The following is a 20,527-nucleotide window of genomic DNA, read 5'->3' as shown; positions in this document are numbered from 1 at the left end:
TGGATTCTGTCTCCTGGCCCAGAAATCTTAGAGCAAAATAGTGTAAAACATTTTTACATTAAAAGACCTTTAGGGGCTGGTGAGATGGCTCAGTGGTTAAGGGCACTGACTGCTCTTCCAGAGGTCATGAGTTCAAATCCCAGCAACCACATGGTGGCTCACAACCATCCACAATGAGATCTGATGCTCTCTTACAGGGTGTTTGAAGACAGCTACAGTGTACGTACATGTAGTAAATAAATAAAAACCTTTAAAAAAAAAAAGACCTTTAGACTTGAGGTCTGCAAAACAGTGTTACCCAAAATTCACATGATAATTAAGTGCCCCAGACACCTCTTTCTGGAGCACTGGAGCAGAAGCTGAAACCCTTGGTGTCTTCATTGCATTTTAATGGACACTCAAGAGTCTTGGATTTGGGCCCTTTTAAAAGAATCTTCCATGCTGACAAGAGCATTTATTAGTGGGTAAAAGCACCTGCTGCCTAGCATAATGACCTGAGTTCAGTGCCCTGGTTCCATGTAATAGTTCCTGACTCCGGCAGGTTGTCCTCTGACCTGCACTGTACACCATGGCCCTTCCCCAGGCACACTTTGACTTCCTGTCTGCCTCCTTACTGTGCCTCCTCATTCCTCAGCTACACCCCTGGGGCAGTAATAATTGGCCTTCTTCCTGCCGGGCCTCTCGCATACTTAGTTAGCTCTGCTGTGTCTTCACACCAGAATGTGCGATGAGTACTCGTGGCCCCCTCCCTTTCCCATGCTCCCTGCTGTTTCATTTTCCTTTCCTCAGCAACGGCAGTGTCATCATCTCAGCTCCCTTGGCTAAGATGGTGGTTAGGTGGGGCTGGTCTGTTTTGTGCCAGTCATGTTTTTAATTGAATGTGGATGTGTACATATCCAAAAAGATGCAATTTGAGGTATGCCAGTAACAGCCATGTAACAGCCAGCGAGTGCTGGTAGGTTGGAAGTGTGTATTTCACATGGGCATATGACCCCAAGGCCGCAGGGGGTGTCTAGGACACTCATTAGGGCCAAGAAGAATGATACATCTTTGTCACATAAATGTACTGAGGCTCAGAGAGTGGAAGTGAGCTAGCCAGTGACTGAACTGGCACTGGAGGCTGCCTGCTGATGCTTGTCTCTCCTTTCAGGTTTAGTATGCCATGCACCGCAGAGTGAGAGCAAGCAGTGCTGGGCTGGCAGGGGGAGAGGCAGCTGATGATGTTCAGTCCTCGTAGGTGGGCTGCTCTCCTAGGTTTGTTGCCGTGTAGCTGTGCCATTTCAGAGATGAAGGTCATGAGGACCAAATCAGAGTCAAGGCCAGGTCGCCATGACTTCGGAGCCTTTCATTGTCCTAGCAGGGGTGTTTAATTGAGGACTGAAAGTCAAACTGGCCAGGCTGTAAGTGGGCAGTGCTGTACTTTGGGTAAAGCCGCTGCCATTCAGTAGCAGACTGCTCTGGCATAGACTTCCTTTTTGACCTTCAGTGAGGAATCACCAGAACAGGAAAGTACCCAGGAGATAAGCCAGAAGCCCAGTGTGGGCAGGCTGTGGTGTGGTCTCATCATCTCTCTGTGTGTGCTCCTCTCTCAACTGACCATCCCCCACCACTTCCTGTCCCTCGCTCACTTCTCCTTGACCATGGAAAGTCACCCCAATATGCTGAGTATATAGTTTGGAACGATTGTATGTTCTTGTAAGTAATATCTGTGGTATGTTGGGAGTTTTTTTGTTGTTGTTATTGTTGTTTTGTATATGATTTAAATGTATAGAAAGTGTTGTCTGCAGATACAACTATTTAAAATCAGTGACACTGCCAGGTATCGGTACACACATTTAATTCCAGCATTTGAGAGGCAGAAGCAGGTGATCTCTGTGAGTTCGAGATCAGCCTGATGTACAGAGTGAGGACAGCTAGGGTTGCACAGAACTGCACTGTACACCATGGCCCTCCCCCAAGCACAGGGCACTGAACTCTGTCTGGAAAAAAATAAGTTCGTGACACTTTTTCCATCAGCCATGCTGCTGTCTGCATCCAGATGGCTGATTTTTCCCACTCCTCTGTGTTTTATGGGCTGCGTACGTCCCCACGGGTCCCCCCGAAGTCCCTAGAGACAGGAGTACGTGCAGGTTGCCGCAGCCTCCTGCTCCCGCAGAGTGCTGTAGGAGCCTTGTCTCCTCCTACCTTCTGAGCTCTCCTGGGGACCTGTCCTTTGCAAGTTTCATGGAGTGTTGTTAGATTGCCCACCTCGTGGCTGCACCATGGTCCACTCTGCCTGGGAGCTGAGTTCTGTCACCATCCTCTCACTACAGCTGGCCTCTTGGTGTGTGCCAGTCTGGTGTGTGTAAGTGGGTTGTCTGACTCCTCAGTGTCCCTGAGGGGACTCTCACTGCAGGCCTCTAGTGCTTGTACATTGGATTTTCTCCCTGTCTAGCTGCTTTATATGAACAAAAGTCTTCCGTGTTCTAGATCAGTTCCTTGTCTGGCTACACATGCAAGTCTTGTCTCCGGTCGTTATGGTCACTAGGCTTGTCAGCAGTGAGTGTTGTTAAATGAAAGGTTTGACTGTGATGAACCCCCACCACCTAATTTTATCTTTGGGGCCATGTGTCTTGGGTCCGAGGGGCCCTTTAGGATTCCAGGTCACAAGGTATGTTTCATTCACAGCTGGGCTCATCTGGAATCGCTCTCAAGAAGTAGACAGTGAGTCCAGTTTACTTCCCTCCTCTTCCTCTTCCTCCTCCTCTTCTTCCTCTTTGTCTTCCTCCTCCCCCTCCTCTTTTTCTTTCTTTTCTTCCTTTTTTTTGGGGGGGGGGTGTTGGTTTTTCAAGACAAAGTTTCTCTGTTCAGCCCTGGCTTCCTGGAACTCCCTCTGTACACCAAGCTGGCCTCAAACTCAGAGCTCCACCTGCCTGTAACCACGGGCTTCTCCACCCACACCCAAGTTCACCAAATAATGGCATGAGACTTAATATCTCTTGAGTAAATGCCTAGATCAATAGCTTTGGCTTGTTCCCCCACCAGCTCATAACTTACCCATTTCTTGTATTCTAAGTCCTGCCATGTGGTTGGTTACCTCTCCTTAGTTTCATACGACAGTCCCCTTCAGTGCTCCAGGGTGTACATCCCCTCCCCCCGAACACATCCCCACACCTGACTATGGGATAATTCCTCCCTCTGTACTGGAACTTCCACCTCCCTAGTTCCTGCCTAAGCTAATAGGTCAACAGCGTTTTATTGACACGTGATACTTCCATACAGTGCACAGGAGATTCTCTCAGCCCGCCTCTGCCGCCCGAGTGCTGGTATTAAAGGCGTGTGCCACCACTGGCCGCAGCTTTACTTCCTTCTGTGTGTAGCTCTCAGATGATTTTTTGCTACTGCAATGGTCTGTCCTTTCCCACCTATGTGTGTGGGTCTTCCTTCTGCGCTTCCTTATCTGTTGCTTTGTTCCCCTTGGTGATAAATATTCCTCATGTACTTACTACAGTGCCATCCCAACATGATGTGTGAGGGTGTGCGCATGCCCTGGGCTCTTGGTGGGTCTTTGTTTACTTTAAGAGTCTTATTTGTTGGGAGGCAGAGGCAGGCAGGTTTCTGAGTTCGAGGCTAGCCTGGTCTACAGAGTGAGTTCCAGGACAGCCAGGGCTACACAGAGAAACCCTGTCTCGAAAAACCAAAAAAAAAAAAAAAGAAGAGGAGTCTTATTTGTCTCTGAGACAGCCTCCTTGAGTTCTTTTCTGCAGGAGTCGGGGTAGACATAGAAGGAAGACTCTAATGCCTGGAGCTCAAGGGTGGCCTAGAGCCTGTGAGAGGGGATGAGTGTGGAGCTTTATCCAGCAGGCTTGTAAGAGGGAGGAAGGGCATGATGCCAGCACTGTCTCCTCACCTGTCACCACGACCAGCTCCCAGGCCTTCTGTGTTGGGCTCAGACATCCTCAGATACATCTCATTTTCTGTCTTCCCTGGGATTTCATATTGTCTTCAGGACTGCTCTTCTTATTCCTGTGTGGCTGATTCAATGTGGTTTCCAGGGAAGAAGTTGGTCGGTGTGTAGATGTCCATCTTAGCATGCCTCAAGAGATATCACACCTGTCTGCAGGGCATAACTCTGTTACTGCGTTAAACTGTGTGCTGGAAATGTCGAAGGGCTCTGACTTAGTTCCTTTTCTATTGCTGTGCTAAGATGCCATGACCAAGGCATCTTGTGGAAAAGAGATCTTATTTGAGGCTTCCAGTCCCAGAGGGTGAGTCCACGACCATCATAGTGAGAGCACTGCAGTCGACAGGCATGTGTTGTATCCAGAAGCTCACATCAACAGTTCTACTAACTGCAAACCAAGCTTATCTGTACCAGCCTGTGGGAGCCTTTCTCATCCAAACCACCACAGATTCATTCCTACTGGATTCATTTACTGGAAAACTGCTTTGTATAAAAAAAAAAAAGACTTCATGTTTGTGGTTAGTTCAGATTGTACTTGATGCTTGCTTAGAAATGTACCTGATGGAGCCAGGTGTGGTGCTGCACACCTTTGATCCCAGCACTCAGGAGGCAGAGGTGGGTAGAGCTCTGTGAATTCCAGGCCAACATGGTCTCCATAGTGACTTCCAGGATGGCCAGGGCTATATAGAGAAAGCCTGTCTCAAAAAGAAGAAGAGGAGGAGGAAGAAAAGGAGGAAGAAGAGGAGGAGGAGGAGGAGGAGGAAGGAAGGAAGGAAGGAAGGAAGGAAGGAAGGAAAGAAGGAAGGAAGGAAGGAAGGAAGGAAGGAAAAAGAAGTACCTGCTACTGTGGCTGCCTTTGGGAAAGCGGAGTCTTTTAATTCTTTCTTCTCTCTTTTTATAGGAATGATGTATTTAAAATTCACTGGTTGATGGCGGCCCTTCCTTTCACCAAGTCTCTGTCCTTGGTGTTCCATGCAGTATGTATTAGCATGTGGGGTCATTGATGAAATGAGGAATGTACATACTTGATTGGGGAAAGAAGTTAGAAGGCAGGGCCAGGTGGGAGAGGAAGGGCAAGAACCTGCTTTCCATACAGAAAGCCCCTTTGTGCACAGAGCTGGCCATAGGGCCAGTGAGCTAGCTCAGCCTTGAATTCTACTTACAGGCCATAGTCTTTCCAGAACTTTATTATTTTATTGTTTTTGAGACAGTCTCATGCTATAGCCAAGGCTAACCTTGAACTTGTGTGATCCTGTTGGCTCAGCCTCCTGATGCTGGGATCATAGGTGTCTCTATGCATATCAAATGCTTCTCCCCCCCCCCCCCCCCCCCCGCCAATCCCCTTGTTTCTGTCATCTGGAGGTGAGTGCGCCCCCTGCTAGGTCATTCCTGAACTTCCCTTGTTTTACTAAGCATCCTTGTATCTCAGTGAAGTTCAGTGTTAGTAAATTACCAGAGGAAAAAACAAGTCTTACAAAGATCTGGAGTCCAAGAACTGAGCTTTGACTACTTGAGAACTGGTGCACGTCAGAATGAGCTTGCCTGTGGGCTTGCCTGGGGGGTTGCCTGGGAGCTTGCCTGGGGGCTTGCCTGGGGGTTGCCTGGGGGCTTGCCTGTGGGGTCAGGATTTACGGGTTGGGGTCTATGGGGTATACATAAAGCAAGTGCTAGGCTCTTCTTCTGCACTTGAAAATGGGGTCATAGAAGAAAGCAAAAATACACCTAGTTATGGAAACAGGACACAGAAGTTACTTGGCTAATTCCTCCTTTGGATTTAAGTTAAAAGATTCTCAGGAGGGCTCTGAACTACTTTAAAATCTAGATGACTTTTAGAAAATAAGCCTGTACTGTGGCCAGCTTTTCTAGTCCTGACAGCAGCCAGCCTCTGAAGTTCAAATGTGCAGCAGCTCTGAGTATCCAAGCTTAGACTGCTGAAGCCAGGTCACTGTACAGATCTTCTGACTGACTAGCTAGCTGTTGTCTTACTGGGAGCAGCAGGACTTCAAGACAACGTACCTGGCCGAGAATGAGAGTGTTTGCCAGTATGAATTGAGAGAGTGACCTGGGCTAGGTGTTAGGGTCATCAACACCTCTGTCAACCTTTCTCAGTTAAGTGTGTTAGCACACTCATGTGCTTGCTGCTGACTCAGCAAGGGAAGCATTAGACAGTGGGCTGAGCGGGCACAACCCATTCCTCATCCCACGGTCTCTTGAAGTTATTTATTGCTTTACCCTGCACTGAGATGCATGGCACAGCCTTTCTGAAACACAGCTGTTTGATTTCAGATCGACTACCACTACATCTCCTCGCAGGGCTTTCCGATTGAAGGCTGGGCTGTTGTATACTACATAACTCACCTGTAAGTATGGAGGTCCACAAGACAGTGGTGGTAATGCCTGCATCATGAAGTGGCTTACAAAGACACTCAAGGCTAGAGCTGGGGGAGGGCTCAGTTGAGAGTGTCTGCCAAGCTTTCATGAGTCCCTGAGCTCCATCCCCAGCACTGCATAAATCTGGAATGATGGTGCACACCCACGATCCTAGCACTCAGGAGGAGAAGGAAGAGGCAAGAGGATCAGAAGTTCAGGATCATCTTTGGCTGCATTTTGAGTTAAAAGTTTGAGCTAGCTTGAGTTACTCAACATACATACATACACACACACACATACATACATACATGAGGGACTAGAGAGATGGCTCAGTTGCTAAGAGCACTGGCTGTAATTCCACAGGTCCTGAGTTTAATTCCCAGCAACTACATGGTGGCTCAAAATCATCTATGATGCTGGGCGGTGGTGGCGCACGCCTTTAATCCCAGCACTTGGGAGGTAGAGGCAGGCGGATTTCTGAGTTCGAGGCCAGCCTGGTCTACAGAGTGAGTTCTAGGACAGCCAGGGCTACACAGAGAAACCCTGTCTCGAAAAAAACAAACAAAAAAAATCATCTATGATGTGATCCTTTGCCTTCTTCTGGCATGCAGGCATACATGTAGACAGAGCACTCATGTACATAGATAAATAAGTCTTGAAAAGTAAAAAGAAGAAGTGGGGGCTGTAGAGTCATGGAATGAGCTGACAGAGTAACTGACAGGAATGGAGTCTACCGAGCCTGCTGGTACCCGGGAACTGTTCTGTCTTCCAGGCTAAAGGGTGCACTGCTGTTCATTACCATCGCTCTCATCGGCACTGGCTGGGCCTTCATCAAACATATCCTGTCTGATAAAGACAAGAAGATCTTCATGATTGTCATCCCGCTCCAGGTACGGGAACCATGGCCGCCTTGTCAGTCTTCCCTGGGTCTGGGCAGGCCTCTCTGCAAGGAGTCAGCTCACTTGGGAACCTGAGCTGGTATCATTGTGGGCTGCAGATGGGGGCTCCTTTTCCGACTACTGACAAGTCTAGGCTTCAGGTGTGTGCTGGAGGTCCTGGTGGCCTCTTGTCTTCAGACAGGCCTGGATGCCTAGATTGTGGTTAGAGAGCTGGCAAAGAACTGAAGGACGAATATCACTGTGCTTTCTGCATTGGATGCCTCTAACAAAGTGGTTCACTTAGTGAGTAGGCCCGGTGCCCTGTAGTATTTTAAAGCTGAGTGGCACCAGTGAGTTTTTTTCCTACAAGGTGGAATATGAGAATGCCCCCATAGGGCTAACATTGATGACATCACCCTGTATTTGGAGGCCATCCATACTCTGAGGCCTGACTAACTAGCTCATAGCTCTTCAGGGAGGACCCATGGCTTATCTTACACCAGCAGTCTGTGCAAGGTAGCAGAGCCTAGAGCTGAGGGAGGGCACCAGAGCTTCCTGGCTGCCTAGCCACAGCCATGCCTTTCTTTGATGAGGTCAGCTCTCATTTAGATGGCAGCATGGGTGTGACTGGCAGGAGAGGAAGGGAGAGTGAAACTTCTGGGTCGAGTCATCTCTGGGGATTGATTGGCTGTTTGGCAGCATTCAGCAAGCAGCATGGGCTAGCATCAAATCAGTGACATAGACCAGTTGCTATAGGTTTTCAATAAGGAAATAATCACTCTGAATGATCTGGAAGAGCCTTCTAATGGAGATGGGATTTGGTTGGATGTTTAAGAAAAGGAATGTGGCAGAGGAGTAGCCACAAATACCTGTGATACTGCCATCAGAGGAGGCACATAAGCTGAGGTCTTCTGGTGACCAAGACACCATGGCCACCTCTAGAAGATGAAGTTCCATAGCCTACTGTGGAGATCTCAGAGCATGGCCTACATGTTGGGCATACATGACAGAACCAGAGCTTTCCTTCCAACTGTGGGTATTGCTGGTAGTATCCCTCTGACCGATTTGAGCTTTTGATCTGTTGGTTCCTCCCCAGCCTGAGCTGGGGTGTGATGGAGACTTCTGCCCTGCTCACTCCTTTGAATGGTGAACACACAAGGCCTCACTGAATGCTCCCCTAAGGAAATATGGATGTTTGAACTAAAGATAGATAAGGAAGTTAGTATTTAGACAATGAGACTTCTCTGGGAAGGGCTTGACCAAAGTCTAAGCAACTTCCTTTTGCCTTGGGAAGTACCAGAAAGTTTCCATTCGTCCTCTTTCTCCCCCTCCCCCTCCTCTTCCTCTTGTTCCTCCTCCTCCTTCTTTCCTTTGTTTTTCTCGTGCTGCTTGGTATGAAACCCAGGATCTTGAACAGGCAAGGCAGGCACTCTGCTGAGCTCCCCCAGCCCCCACCTGAAGCAGGAGAGAGTAACGTGGTGTTGAAGAGCACTGTGGTCAGCTCTGCTTCTGGAACAGTCTCTTTCATGCAGACTGTGAATTGAAGTCCAAGTGGAATTAGGGTTTGCATTTCTAGACTCGGCCAGCAAGCCCAGCCATCATCCTGTCTCCATCCTACTCCGAGCTGAGCTGGGGTTATAATTCTGTTCAGGACACTTGGCTTATTAAATGAATTCTGGGATCCGACCTCTGATCCTTGTGATTGCTTGGCAAGCACACTTAACTGCTGTACTCTCTCTCCGTCCCAACATACCTATCTTTATCTCTGCATCCTAGCTCGTGGTATTCACTAAAAGGAAGCAGCATAAATAATAAACTTCCCTGATGCACAGTGAGGTCTCAGTTAAGTCAGTTGAAAACTTGTCCATGATCTGATAAGAGCCCAAGGATAGGGCTGAAAACACAAGGCAAAGCCTTAATATGGAATTAGAAACAAGACATGGAAGTGGATGAGCCTCCGAAAGACCTATGTCCTGTGCAGCATAGGGACCTGGGCTAGCTAGCCCCTTCGAGGACCAGAGCAGTCTCTGAAATCTGCACTTCTTGCCACTCTGGTCTCGATATCAGCTACTTAGAATTATTGTCCCTGAGGACTAAGAATTCTCAGGAAGAACTGAGCCTGAGGAGTGTTGACATCCTAGCTATGAGGGATGTGAAGTGCCACCTGACCGGCAGCTTTTGGGACTGCCTGAGGCTCGGGTGCCCTGGGGCAAAGTGTTTCCATTACCCAGTGCTCCATGCCACCCCAAACTTGATGGTTTCAGGAAACACTAAGCAGCAAGTCTCCATTTCTGTGGGCTAGGGTGTCTTGATTGCAGAGGCCTGACCCAAAGTCTGGCCTGCTTACAGTTTATTGGTTACTGGGGTCTGGATTAGTATAGTCTTCCCTAAGTCTGCGTCCTAGGCTGGGAAGACCTGATCAGATAGTGAGGCTCCTTGGGTGTCTGTTTTTCACACAGTTTCTCAATGGCTTAAGGGAGCCTTATAAGAAGGCTCAAGGTTCTGCAGAACCCAGCAGGGGGTGGAGTGGGGGGTAGAAGGAATCTATACTCACTTCGTAAATCACATGGCAGTATGGATAGTTCTCAGGCTCGACAGGTTCAGGGGCTAGCAAGGTAGGAGACAAGGTTCTCCGGGAGCTTGTGAGTCTAACAGTATCGCTGCAGCCACAGGCTGAGGCTCAGCCCAGGTGAGCTGAGGTGAGCTTCCCACTTGAACCACTGTCATAACAGCACTCATGCTTTGGTCTCATGCCTGCAGGTCCTGTCAAATGTGGCCTACATCATCATAGAGTCTACGGAGGAAGGCACGACTGAGTATGGCCTGTGGAAGGATTCTCTGTTCCTGGTTGACTTGCTGTGCTGTGGTGCCATCCTCTTCCCAGTGGTGTGGTAAGCAACCTTAGGGCAGTGTGTACAATGTCACAGGATAGCTTTTTGCAAAACACTGCTCAGTTTACCCCAGGCTGCCCCAGATAACTAGCTCAGGGTGGGATTCTGGGACTTCAATACTCCAGGTCTTTGCTACTGAGAGTTACCCAAGGGACTCCTGTAGAGCTGGTCTGGACCATAGGCCATGGGGCCCAGAGTTTGATAAGGGCTGAGTAGGAGAATCATTTTTCTTGCTAGCTTAGATGGAAAATGAGAACATACACTCACGTAAACTAATGGTAGTTCTCAGGCCAAATGCATTTTGGGCTCTGGAGAGTAGTTTGTTCTGATCCAGAAGTGGTGGACTTCAGACTTGTGCTTTGATTGTACGTTAAAGGTGTCATTGTCATGCTCTGTGGTGGAGGGGCCTTGTGAAGTCGTGGCAGAGAGATGCAGATTGCTGCCTTAGGGCAGTCACATAGACAGAACAGCCTGGTGACGGCACATCTCCCGCTCATCCTTGGTGTCTGGCCACTGCTTCTTCAGTGCTGTTCACGCTGAGTTACTGTTGAGGAGTGCAGTGCTCATTGCTGTAAGCCAGTGCTTTCAAGAATCCTGTTGTTGTCTGGTGTATTATCCAGCCATTCTGATTTTTCATGGTTCTAGATAGAGTCACCTTCCCCATAGATTTTGCACAACACCAGTATTCATGTCAGCTAACTGCTACCAGAGTAGAGGAGGGCTGGGAGGGCTGGGCTGTGGCCCGGGGGGCAGAGTACGTTCCTCCTAGTGCTTGAAGCCATAGATTCCTTCCCCCAGCACAACAATACACATGGCAGGGCAGTGCATCTAGAATTTCAGCATGAAGGAAGTCAAGGCAAAAGGATCATAAGTTCAAGATCATCCTCTGCTACATAACAATTTTGAGACAAGCCTGGGCTACATGAGATCCTGTCTCAAAAAAGAAATTGGGTGCCGCCTTTGAGTCCCCTAAGCCACAGGAGGGGTTAGGCCGCACCACCATAGCAATTGCTGGTACATCACTGGGGCTTCCTGCCCATTACAGGCGCCCTAAAAAACAAAAGAAATGGAGGAAAGACCATTCATTACTATGCAGTCTCCCTCTTGCATTGCTGTGTGCCCGCAGCAGGCAGCTCAAACATCTACCCAGAACAGTCGTTGGAACAACAACAAGGGTCCCATCTGAGTATTGTCTTACTTTTCTACTGCTATGATAAGATACCATGACCAAATGTATAGAAGAGAGAATTTATGTGAGGGTTATGGTTTCAGAGAGTTAGAGTCCATGACCACCATAGCTGGGAGCATGGCAGCAGGGAGGCAGGCATGGCACAGGAACAGTAGCTGAGACTTCATGTCTTGATCTGTGACTGGGGAGCAGAGAGCACTAACTCAACCTAAAACCTATGTGGAGGTTTGAATATGGTTGACCCAGGGAGTGGCACTCTTGGGAGGTGTGGCCTTGTTGGAGAAAGTGTGTCACTTTGGGGGTGGGCTTAAGATCCTCTTCCTAGCTGCCTGGAAGCCAATCTTCTCCTGACTGGCTTTGGACCAAGATGTAAAACTCTCAGCTCCTTTTCTAGCACCGTGCCTGCCTGCATGCTGCCATGCTTCCTGCCATGATGATAACGGACTGAATCTCTGAACCCGTGAGCTAGCCCCAATTAAATGTTGTCCTTTATAAGACTTGCCTTGGTCATGGTGTCTCTTCACAGCAATGAAACCCAAACTAAAACAGCCTACCTCCAGTGACACACCCACTTCAAGAAGGCCACACCCCCAACCCTTCTCAAATAGTTCCACCAGCTGGAGCCACAGCATTCAAGTGTATGAGTCTGTGGGGGTCATTGTCATTCAAACCACCATAAGCATAGAGCTTGATTCAGCACTGAGCAGTACCTAATGACAAGATCCCTTATGGGACACATTCTAAAAATTGCTGCAAGAGATGAGATTTTAATAAATATAGAAGAAACAGCATCAGTGGGCCAGTGAGATGGAGTTTTATCTCTGGAACCCACACGAGAAAAGGATAAAACCAATACAAGCAAATTGTCCTCTGCCTTCCATACGTGTGCATGTACACACCTACACATTGATTTAAATGCAATAAATAGCACTATTAGCATTTTGAAATACTTGATTAAGCCAGCCTTGGTTCAGCACTAGCATAAATTACCTTTATGCTAATAGCATTGACGTATTCATTTCTCACGAAGTTGGAGGAGTTCTGGCGTATTTTACTGAGGCTTTAGAAGTGGTTTATCTATAAATAAGAAGGTCAGTGTTAGAACGAGCCCTGCCTGCGGAGCCCTGGCTCACTTCCCTTGCACTTCCTTGTCTGTCTGCACAGGCTTTCCCCTGTGGCTGTGAACTGTGCCGACAGCTCCAAGGCTTTCTTATTTTATGTCTTGTTCTTTGAGCAGGGACTCACTGTGGAGCTCTGTCTGTCCTGATGCTCACTGTTAGCCCAGGGTGGTCTTGAACTCTCAGCCAGGGGCAGGGGCTGTGTCAGCCTCCTAAGTGCTGGGATTGCAGACCTGCACCTCAGTGCCTGTCTTCAAGGTGTCTTTAATAATGTTAACGTCCCTGCCTAGACTGTAGTGATGGTGGTTAGTTATCCCAGCATAGCCTGGAAAAGGTTGCCAGAGACTGGCCTTTTCCAGGTCTATGAATCTTACTTACCAAGTGCAATGAGTTCATGGGAAGCCCCAGATCTTCACAGCTTCTAGGAATCAGCCGTGACTTTCTCCTTGGGTCCTTTCCCTGCCTGGCAGTGCTACTCAGCGCTGCTTGTCCTGAGGGACTGGAGTTGGGGGAATGAAAGCAGAGTTAAGTGATGGTGTTTTTCTCACCCCTCCTGCTGGCTCTGATTCTGCCAGCAGAGGGCATCTTTCTCTCAGCCTGAGCACCATAAATGGCCAAGGATGGACTGACACAGATAGCTTGTTTTAGGGAGGGAGCTGTGTAGTCATCTGGTCCAAAGCCTTCAGTTTATAATGGGGCTCGGGTCCCAAGCTACTAGAGCCAGAAATAGAAGAGAATGCAGGCTTGCCCACTAACCTTTATCTCCACATGGTTATTTTTAGGTCAATCAGGCATTTACAAGAAGCCTCAGCCACAGATGGAAAAGGCAAGTGTCTGCTGCCCCTGTGCTCCTCGCTCTGCACTGACGCTCACCCTGCTGACAACCGGGATAGGGTCGGGGGCAGGATAGGCAGAGGTGGGACTCGCTCTGTGGGGCAGCAGGGATGATTTGGTCAGGAAGCAGGTGCTGAGTTACAGGGAGGCCTGGCCAGTCACTGTGTGTCACTTCTGCTCTCCATTGTGATTTTGATCTTTACTTATTTTTTTTAATTACCAAAAAATTTTGTTTTATTTTCCAAGACAGGGTTTCTCTGTCCTAGAACTTACTCTGTAGATCAAGCTAGCCTCAAATTCAGAGATCCACCTGCTTGCTGAGATTACAGGCATGTACTACCATTCCTGGTCCAAGATCTTCACCTTTCAAAACCAAATCCAGTAGAAAATCCTGTCTCTGGAGGGACTGTTGGGGTCTGGGGAAGGTCAGAGAGCAGCAGTCTGTGGGAATACTGGGTCTGGAGGTGGAGGTGGCAGCGTGCAGCTTCCTTCTGGCTGCTGCAGCAGTGTGTGCCTTGTTTCTCTGCAGTGAGAGACTCAGGCCAGTGAGCCTCTGCATTGCCTGGTGTCCAGCACTGTCCTCTGATGACTGCAGGCAAGCTTGCCTTTCCACCTGTGCTAAGACCGACGGCAGAGCTGTGTGTCTCTGGTCTACACCAGTCTGTGGACTGCCCCTCAGGGTGGAGGAACAGCTCTTAGAACACATGAGATTGCTCCCCTGGCTGCACCCCAGAACTTCATCACTGAGCAGTTGTTGTTAGAAAAGTATCGATTCATTTTAGACAATATGGAAGACATACTAGCTATAAATCACTTCATAGGCTTGATAACTTATATCACATTATCTTACTTTTGAGGTTGTTTCGTGGGTTTGGTGTTGAGATGAAGTACAACATGTACGTCACCACTGAGCTGCCCTCCCCTCCACCATGTCCTCAGGTTTCATTGAATTAAATGAGTCCTGGCTTTGAGGGTTCAGTTCTCTTCAAGACCTGACTGTGCTCATTGGCTATTTATGTTCTGTTCAGCTTGGGCCCAGAATAGCCCGTACGGCTGTCCAGGCTTCTCAACGCTGGGCAGCCCGGTACAGGAGATGCTCTCTGCCCTGGCTGGAGCCTAGTCCAAGCCCAGTGGTCTCCACAGGTGCCCAGGGCCAGCTCTTCTATCTCAGCTGTACTGAGATACAGCCTTTCTGTCATGCATTTCTCTTCTTCCCCTCCCCATCACACCCTCAGCAGCTGGAGTACAAGCAGTTTGGGCAGCATGCCTGTGACTTCCAGGACCTCACCACACCCCCTGCAGTGGGCAGAGGGAGTGTGAGGAGAGTGTTCTGAGCCCGCTGTATTGGATGTACATTATATTAAAAGGTGACATTGCTTTTCTAACGTAATGCATAGGGGTTTTTCTCAGTGTATTAAGGATGGCCATTTTATTTATTCATTCATTTCATATGTGCATTGTTCTACCTGCATATAGTCTATATACCATATGAGTAACTCACAGACAGCTGTGAGCCGCTGTGTGGGTGCTGGGAATTGAACCCAGGTCCTCTGGAAGAGCAGCTAGTTCTCAGAACTGCTGAGCCACCTCTCCAGCCCTGATATCTTTTTCTGGTTTTGTTTTTGTTTGTTTGTTTGTTGAGACTAGTCTCACTAGATGGCGCTGGCTGTCCTGGAACTCACAGAGATCCTCCTGTCTCAGGTTACCTTTCTTCTTGCATGTTTTGGTATTTCTAAATTAAGATCCTATAGGCAGTGTTGCTTAGGTGGAAAGTTCTGCCTGGTTGTCTCCTAGGATTTGTGGTCCCCTGGTGATGGCCTTTGGCCCCCCCCCTTTTTTTTTTTAACCATCTTTCACTGCTTATCATTTTAGCCTCTGCCCGTTTTGTTGTCCCCACTTTGTCTTCCATCTTGTCCTGGGTGTGACTGGAGGTTGGTCTGCGATGACTCATCCACAGTGCTTCTAGTTGAGGATGGCAAGAAAGGGCTTAGCCTTGGGTAGATAGCACAGCAGGTCCTCCAGACAGTTTGCAGAAAAGTTAACCCAGTGGTTCTCAGCCTTCCTAACCCTAATTCAGTTCCTCATGTTGTGGTGACTCCAACCACAAAGTTATTTTGTTGCTACTTTATAATAGTAATTTTGCTACTGTTATGAATTGTAATGTGAATATTTGTGTTTTCCAATGGTCTTAGGTGACCCTCAAAGGGATCAGGACTGTTGGCGTAGATCAAGGTCACATGAGGCTGTTCTTCTGTCCTCCACTGGGTGGCAGTATGTGACTTCTGTATTGCAGCCCAGCCTAGGAGTTAACACTGTAGAACCCCTTGTCCCAGAGAAAGGCGAACGAGTAACAGAATGCAGGAGTCTTCTCTACAGGGTGTTTTTGAGTGGATCCAGAAGTGTGGACTTTACTCTGTTCTTCGAAAAACAGCTTCCAGAGTCAAAGAAGCCATGTTCCCACAGAGAAGCAGGGGGACCAGCATACTGTGCTAGCAGGTCAGGGTCAGTGTCACCATAGTCTGGCCCTGCCTATGGGGCAGACACTAGCTGCTGGTTCCCATGTGTTGGGTCCTCTGACCCCTTGGTCACTCTGGGGGTCTTGCTTGTCTTCGAGGTCGGTTGTAGGAGGTAGTGGCACAGGGTGGCCTGGCGCTACACTTCCTCTTCTCAGCTCTTCAGCCATGGACTTGTCCCCTGACCTTCATCATGATTCAGGCTTGTATAGATGCAGTGAAGATGAACAATCAAGCAAATGCTGTTGAGAGTGTTGGGCTCCGTGTACCCCTCGTCTCTGGAGTCCCTTTGGCTGAACTTGAAGAGCACAGAGGAGAGCGTTGAACGGCTGCCTGAGCCTGCCCTTTTCTTTCCCACCACATGCTGAGGCTTCTCTCAGTCTACAGCTTTGAGGTGCCTGGGTGAGTCTTGTGAGACAGAGTGCAATGGCTCCCTGTGCTCCAGCCTCCTGCCAAGATGTGCTGACTGCTTGGCCCTGGAACCTGCAGGATTCTTCTCTCCAACTCTCTCTCCAGTGTCGTGACCTTACAGTACTGGCTTGGGCATATGCTGATAACTTGAATGACAGGCCCTACCTCTAGTCATTTTTTGCCTTCTGTTCCTGAGGGAAAAGCAGCAATATTCTAAAGAGCCTTCCATTTTATATCCACTTGAGAAGTGTGCTGATTGGATGGCTGCAGGCTGGTGGGGGCGTGGCCTCGTTCTGAGCAGCTTCTCCATGGAACGTGGTTTTAACACTGTCTCGGAGCTCTGTAGGTCACAGTGGCTTCATAGCCCATTATCAGTAGCCTTAGTTATTGTTCTATTGCTGTGAAGAAACGCAAGCCACAATGCTTATAAAGGACAGCATTTAATTGGGGGCTTGCTTACAGTTTCATCGTGGCAAGGGACATGGTGGCAGGCATGGCAGCATGGTGCTGGAGAGCTAGATCCTGACCTACAGAGAGAGAGAGGAGAGTCTAGGCCTGGCATGAGCTATGAAAACCTCAAGGCCCTCCTGCCAGTGACACACTTCCTCCAACAAGGTCCTCCTGCCAGTGACACACTTCCTCCAACAAGGCCATGTTAATATGAGCCTATCGGGCCATTCTTACTCAAACCACCACAAGTAGCTCTTTGCTCAGAGTGCCTCACTAGTGTGCAGAAAACTATTACAAGGTCAAACAGTGATGTCTGTGCAGGATCGGAGCTGCAGCCTCTACCACAGCAACTACCAAGTTCTTTTATTTATTATACTTTATTTTGTTTTTTTTTTCCTGAGTATTTTGGACACACACAGACACACACCTTATGCATGCCTGGTGTCCTTGGAGGCCAGAAAGGGGCACTGGGTCCCCTGGAGCTCGAGTTTACAGACTGAGCCACCACATAGTTGCTGAGAATCCAACCCAGCTCCTCTCGAAGAGCAACGAGTGCTCTTACCCTCAGCCAGGCCACCAGGTTGTTGTTTACTGGTACCTACTTGTGGGGTGAGCCAGGGTTGCGCTCTCTTAGAGTGTCTGAGTGGAAAGTAGAAGTACGCTTGGTCCTGCAGTGTAGTGGGATATAAGCCATGTGTCTTAAAAAAGGACAGCTATTGTCCCAGTGTTTATTGCCAGGATACAAGTTGTACTTTTGACTGTAGAGTAGAGCATAGAAAAGCTCACGTTTACCATGTGAGCATGAGCTTTCTAGTTCTTAAAACCCTCAAGGGTATGCAGAGGGGACACACCAGTGAATAACTGTCTAGGAAATGCTTCAGTGTCTGAGAAAGAGCAGTGCTGGTCACTGAAACAATGTGCTCCACCTGATACATGACATCACACTGTGTTCACCTGGCAGGTGACATCACAGGCAGGCAGGCAGAGGCAGAGCCTCAAAAGGGAAAATTAACAGCAGTGAGGTGTTCCTCATTACAAGACATTTTATTTCCAATGTCTGCTAGCCTCAGTTACCTCCTGGCAAGGTGCTGTCTTACTTGGATGTGTTCACAGGAAGCCTGCAGGGTGCTCCATAACCGTTTCTGTGCAGTACCATGATTCTTGTTTCCTCTCAGCTCCCTACAGGTGCTGCTTCTCAGCCCTTGTCTGGGCAGTAGATGTATTTGAGGGTTTGGAGAGATACAGGCCTCGTGTGTCTACATTAAGTTGCTTGCTTTTCATTCCAATCTCTGCATTTGTGTGTACACCATGACATGCAGGTGGAGGCCACTAAGGTCCCCTCAGTTATCAGTTCTGTGTACCCTAGACCAGGGATCTTCACCTGCCACTCGCTAGAGTAGCACTCTGGGATTGCAGATGTCGAATGGCTATGTTGGCTTGCGTGTGTTCTGGGGACTCTTAACTTCATGGCTTCCTTCTTGTTCAGCAGGTGCTTTACCTACTGAACCTTGGGTGTTTGTTGTTTTTGAGTCAGGATTTTGTTCTAGCCCAGACTAAAATCTCACTCTGTATGTAGCCCAGGCTGGTCCAGAACTCATGATGATCCTCTATCTCAGCCCCACAAGTTCTGGAATTATAGATGTGAGTGCCAGATGATGAAACTTAAAGAAGCAATCTGTTCACCTGAAATGGAGAGGGCCTAGGGCAACCAAAGGGGCAATTCAGCCCAGTGTGGTGAGCCAGCAAGCTTAGTGGTGCTGTACAAAGGAGCCTGGGTGGCTTGCAGGCAGAAGCCCTTTGTTTACTCCTTACTTAGGGGTAGTTGGGATCTCAGGGAGAGAAGAAGCCTCGTGCCCTCCACATGAGAACCACTCAGACCATCACTGCTCTGTGTCACTGCGATGGCTTATCCAGCCCAGAGGAAACCATGCCCCTCCCAGGACTGAGTCCCAGAACAGTCACTGTCAGCTTTGTATGGCCTGTAGCCCATGATGCCTCACTCTCACTGTGCATTGCACCTCCACAGGGCTGCACCTCAGAGCAGCTCTGCTCTGCTCTGCTCTGCTCTGCTCTGCTCTGCTCTGCTCTGCTCTGCTCTGCTGCTGTCCTGAAGCACACACACACCCCAGTAAACTTGAACTGTAGTTGAACGTCCAGTTCTTTGGTGTTCCGCACTTGGTTCCCTCGGCTGTGCAGCCGTCAGCACCGTCCATCGCCAGTGCTCTAAGTTCCCAAGCTGAGACTGTGCCGCACCCCGGCTCCTGATGGAATGCCCCTCCCCCTCACGCACACCTCTGCCTTTATGAATTTGGCTGCTCCAGGACCCCATGTTAGTGGTGTCTGCACTTTTTGTGTCCAGCTTGTTCCACTCAGCAAAATGTCCTCATGTTGGCACATGTTGTAGCCAGGCCTGAATTTCCTGGCTTTTTAATGCTGAATAGTATTGCATGCTACGCATGTGCCAGTTTTCTCTCAGCATCCATGTGTCAAGGGTCACTTGAGTACGGTGAACGGTGCTGCTCTGAACTTGGGTGTACACATACATACACATTCAGGGACAGATGAGCTGCACAGGGAGGCCTGGCGCACCAGCCATGTGTCCCCTCTGCTGTCCTTTATGGTTGTAATCGTTACACGTACTATTCAGATCGGCTGTGTTGTATCTGCTCAAAAGGCATTTCTGAGCCTCACGGCACCCCCGTCTCCACAAGGTCAGTGCCAGTTTACAATTCTTGCCAGGATTCCGACTCATCCTCAGCACCTTCATCATCGAGGATTTTTGGCGTGTTAGAGATTGAGTAGCAGCTTTCAGCATTCAGCATTCGCCCACTCAGTGAGTTTGCATCCACTGTTTGCCATATATTCTAGTTTCATCCTGTTGCTGTGAAAAAAATACCCTGGAAAAAAGCCTTTAGGGTAGAAAGGAAATGTAGGTTTACAGTTCCAGGTTATAGTCCATTACTTGGGAGAGTCAAGGCAGGAGCTTAAAACACATTCACCCTGAAGAGCAGAAAGAATCAACACATAGATTCTTGTTTGCTCATTCTCAGCTAGCTTTCTCCTCTCTTACACTGTTCTGTACCTCCTGCCTAGGGAATGGTGCCTCCTACAGTGGCTGGGACTTCTACATCAACTATTAGTCAAGAGAGAATTGTCCTCAGGCCAACCTGATCTAGACAATTCCCCACTGGCTCTCCTTGCAGGGATCAGTCACCCACAACAGACTGGTTGAACCTGTCGACCTTTTGAGATTTAGAATCACTGTGGAAACAAGTCTCTGGGAATATCCCTGAGGATTATCCACATAAGGTTAATTGAGGTAGGAAGATCCACCATCCCTGGGCTGGGGTTCCAGATTACATGAAAGAGAGAGCAAGCCGAGCACCAGCATTCATCTCCCGCTGCTTCTTGACTTCAGAAAGCAGTGTGGTCAGTGGCCTGCCACCGTGCCTTGCCTGCTGTGATGGAGTGACCTTGTCCTGGAGCAGTAGCTTTTGCCAGGGGCTTTGATGCAGCCGTGAGACAAGTACCTACAGCGTTCTAGTGAATGTGCAGTGCTGTTTCAGAACCTTTCTCATATGATTTCTCGGGATTAGTGGTGACACTCCTATTTCTAGGAGCAAGTATATCTTCTTTGGAAAGATGTCACTTCAAGTCAGTTGCTCATGTTTTTAGTGGATCATGCTGTGTTTTGGATATGACTCTGTCCCACAAGGATCCGTGTGCTGGAGCTTGGTCCCCAGTGTGATGCTCAAGAGATGGAATCTTTAGGATATGGGCCTGGTAGAAGGAGGTCATGTCCATACAAGGAATGTCTGCTTCTTTTAGGGAGTGTGTTTTCAATTTCACAGGAACACAGAATATTTTTTTATCCTTGTTGTATTTGTGCACATATTTAGAGGACACGTGAGAATCAGCTCTCTCCTACCA

General features: G+C 48.6%; 1 protein-coding gene and 1 non-coding gene across 3 annotated transcripts in view; both read left to right on the top strand.

Moving 5' to 3' along the window:
* Gpr107 (G protein-coupled receptor 107) overlaps positions 1 to 20,527 on the top strand; it is a 72,829-nt gene that overhangs the window by 33,299 nt on the left and 19,003 nt on the right. For both annotated transcript variants that reach the window (XM_028756927.1, XM_028756926.1), the window contains exons 10-14: positions 4,845 to 4,920; positions 6,230 to 6,303; positions 7,086 to 7,203; positions 9,952 to 10,082; positions 13,172 to 13,215. In XM_028756927.1, the coding sequence (XP_028612760.1) occupies positions 4,845 to 4,920; positions 6,230 to 6,303; positions 7,086 to 7,203; positions 9,952 to 10,082; positions 13,172 to 13,215 (443 nt within the window). The remainder of the gene's footprint in view (positions 1 to 4,844; positions 4,921 to 6,229; positions 6,304 to 7,085; positions 7,204 to 9,951; positions 10,083 to 13,171; positions 13,216 to 20,527) is intronic.
* Positions 11,034 to 11,152, top strand: LOC114612229. The gene has a single exon (XR_003709962.1). It is a non-coding gene; the product is annotated as a small nucleolar RNA SNORA76 (small nucleolar RNA).

This window comes from Grammomys surdaster, unplaced genomic scaffold, assembly GCF_004785775.1.
Source record: "Grammomys surdaster isolate TR1022 unplaced genomic scaffold, NIH_TR_1.0 126133, whole genome shotgun sequence".
In the NCBI taxonomy this organism is placed as follows: Eukaryota; Metazoa; Chordata; class Mammalia; order Rodentia; family Muridae; genus Grammomys; species Grammomys surdaster.
This window is presented reverse-complemented; position numbering and strand designations above follow the sequence as displayed.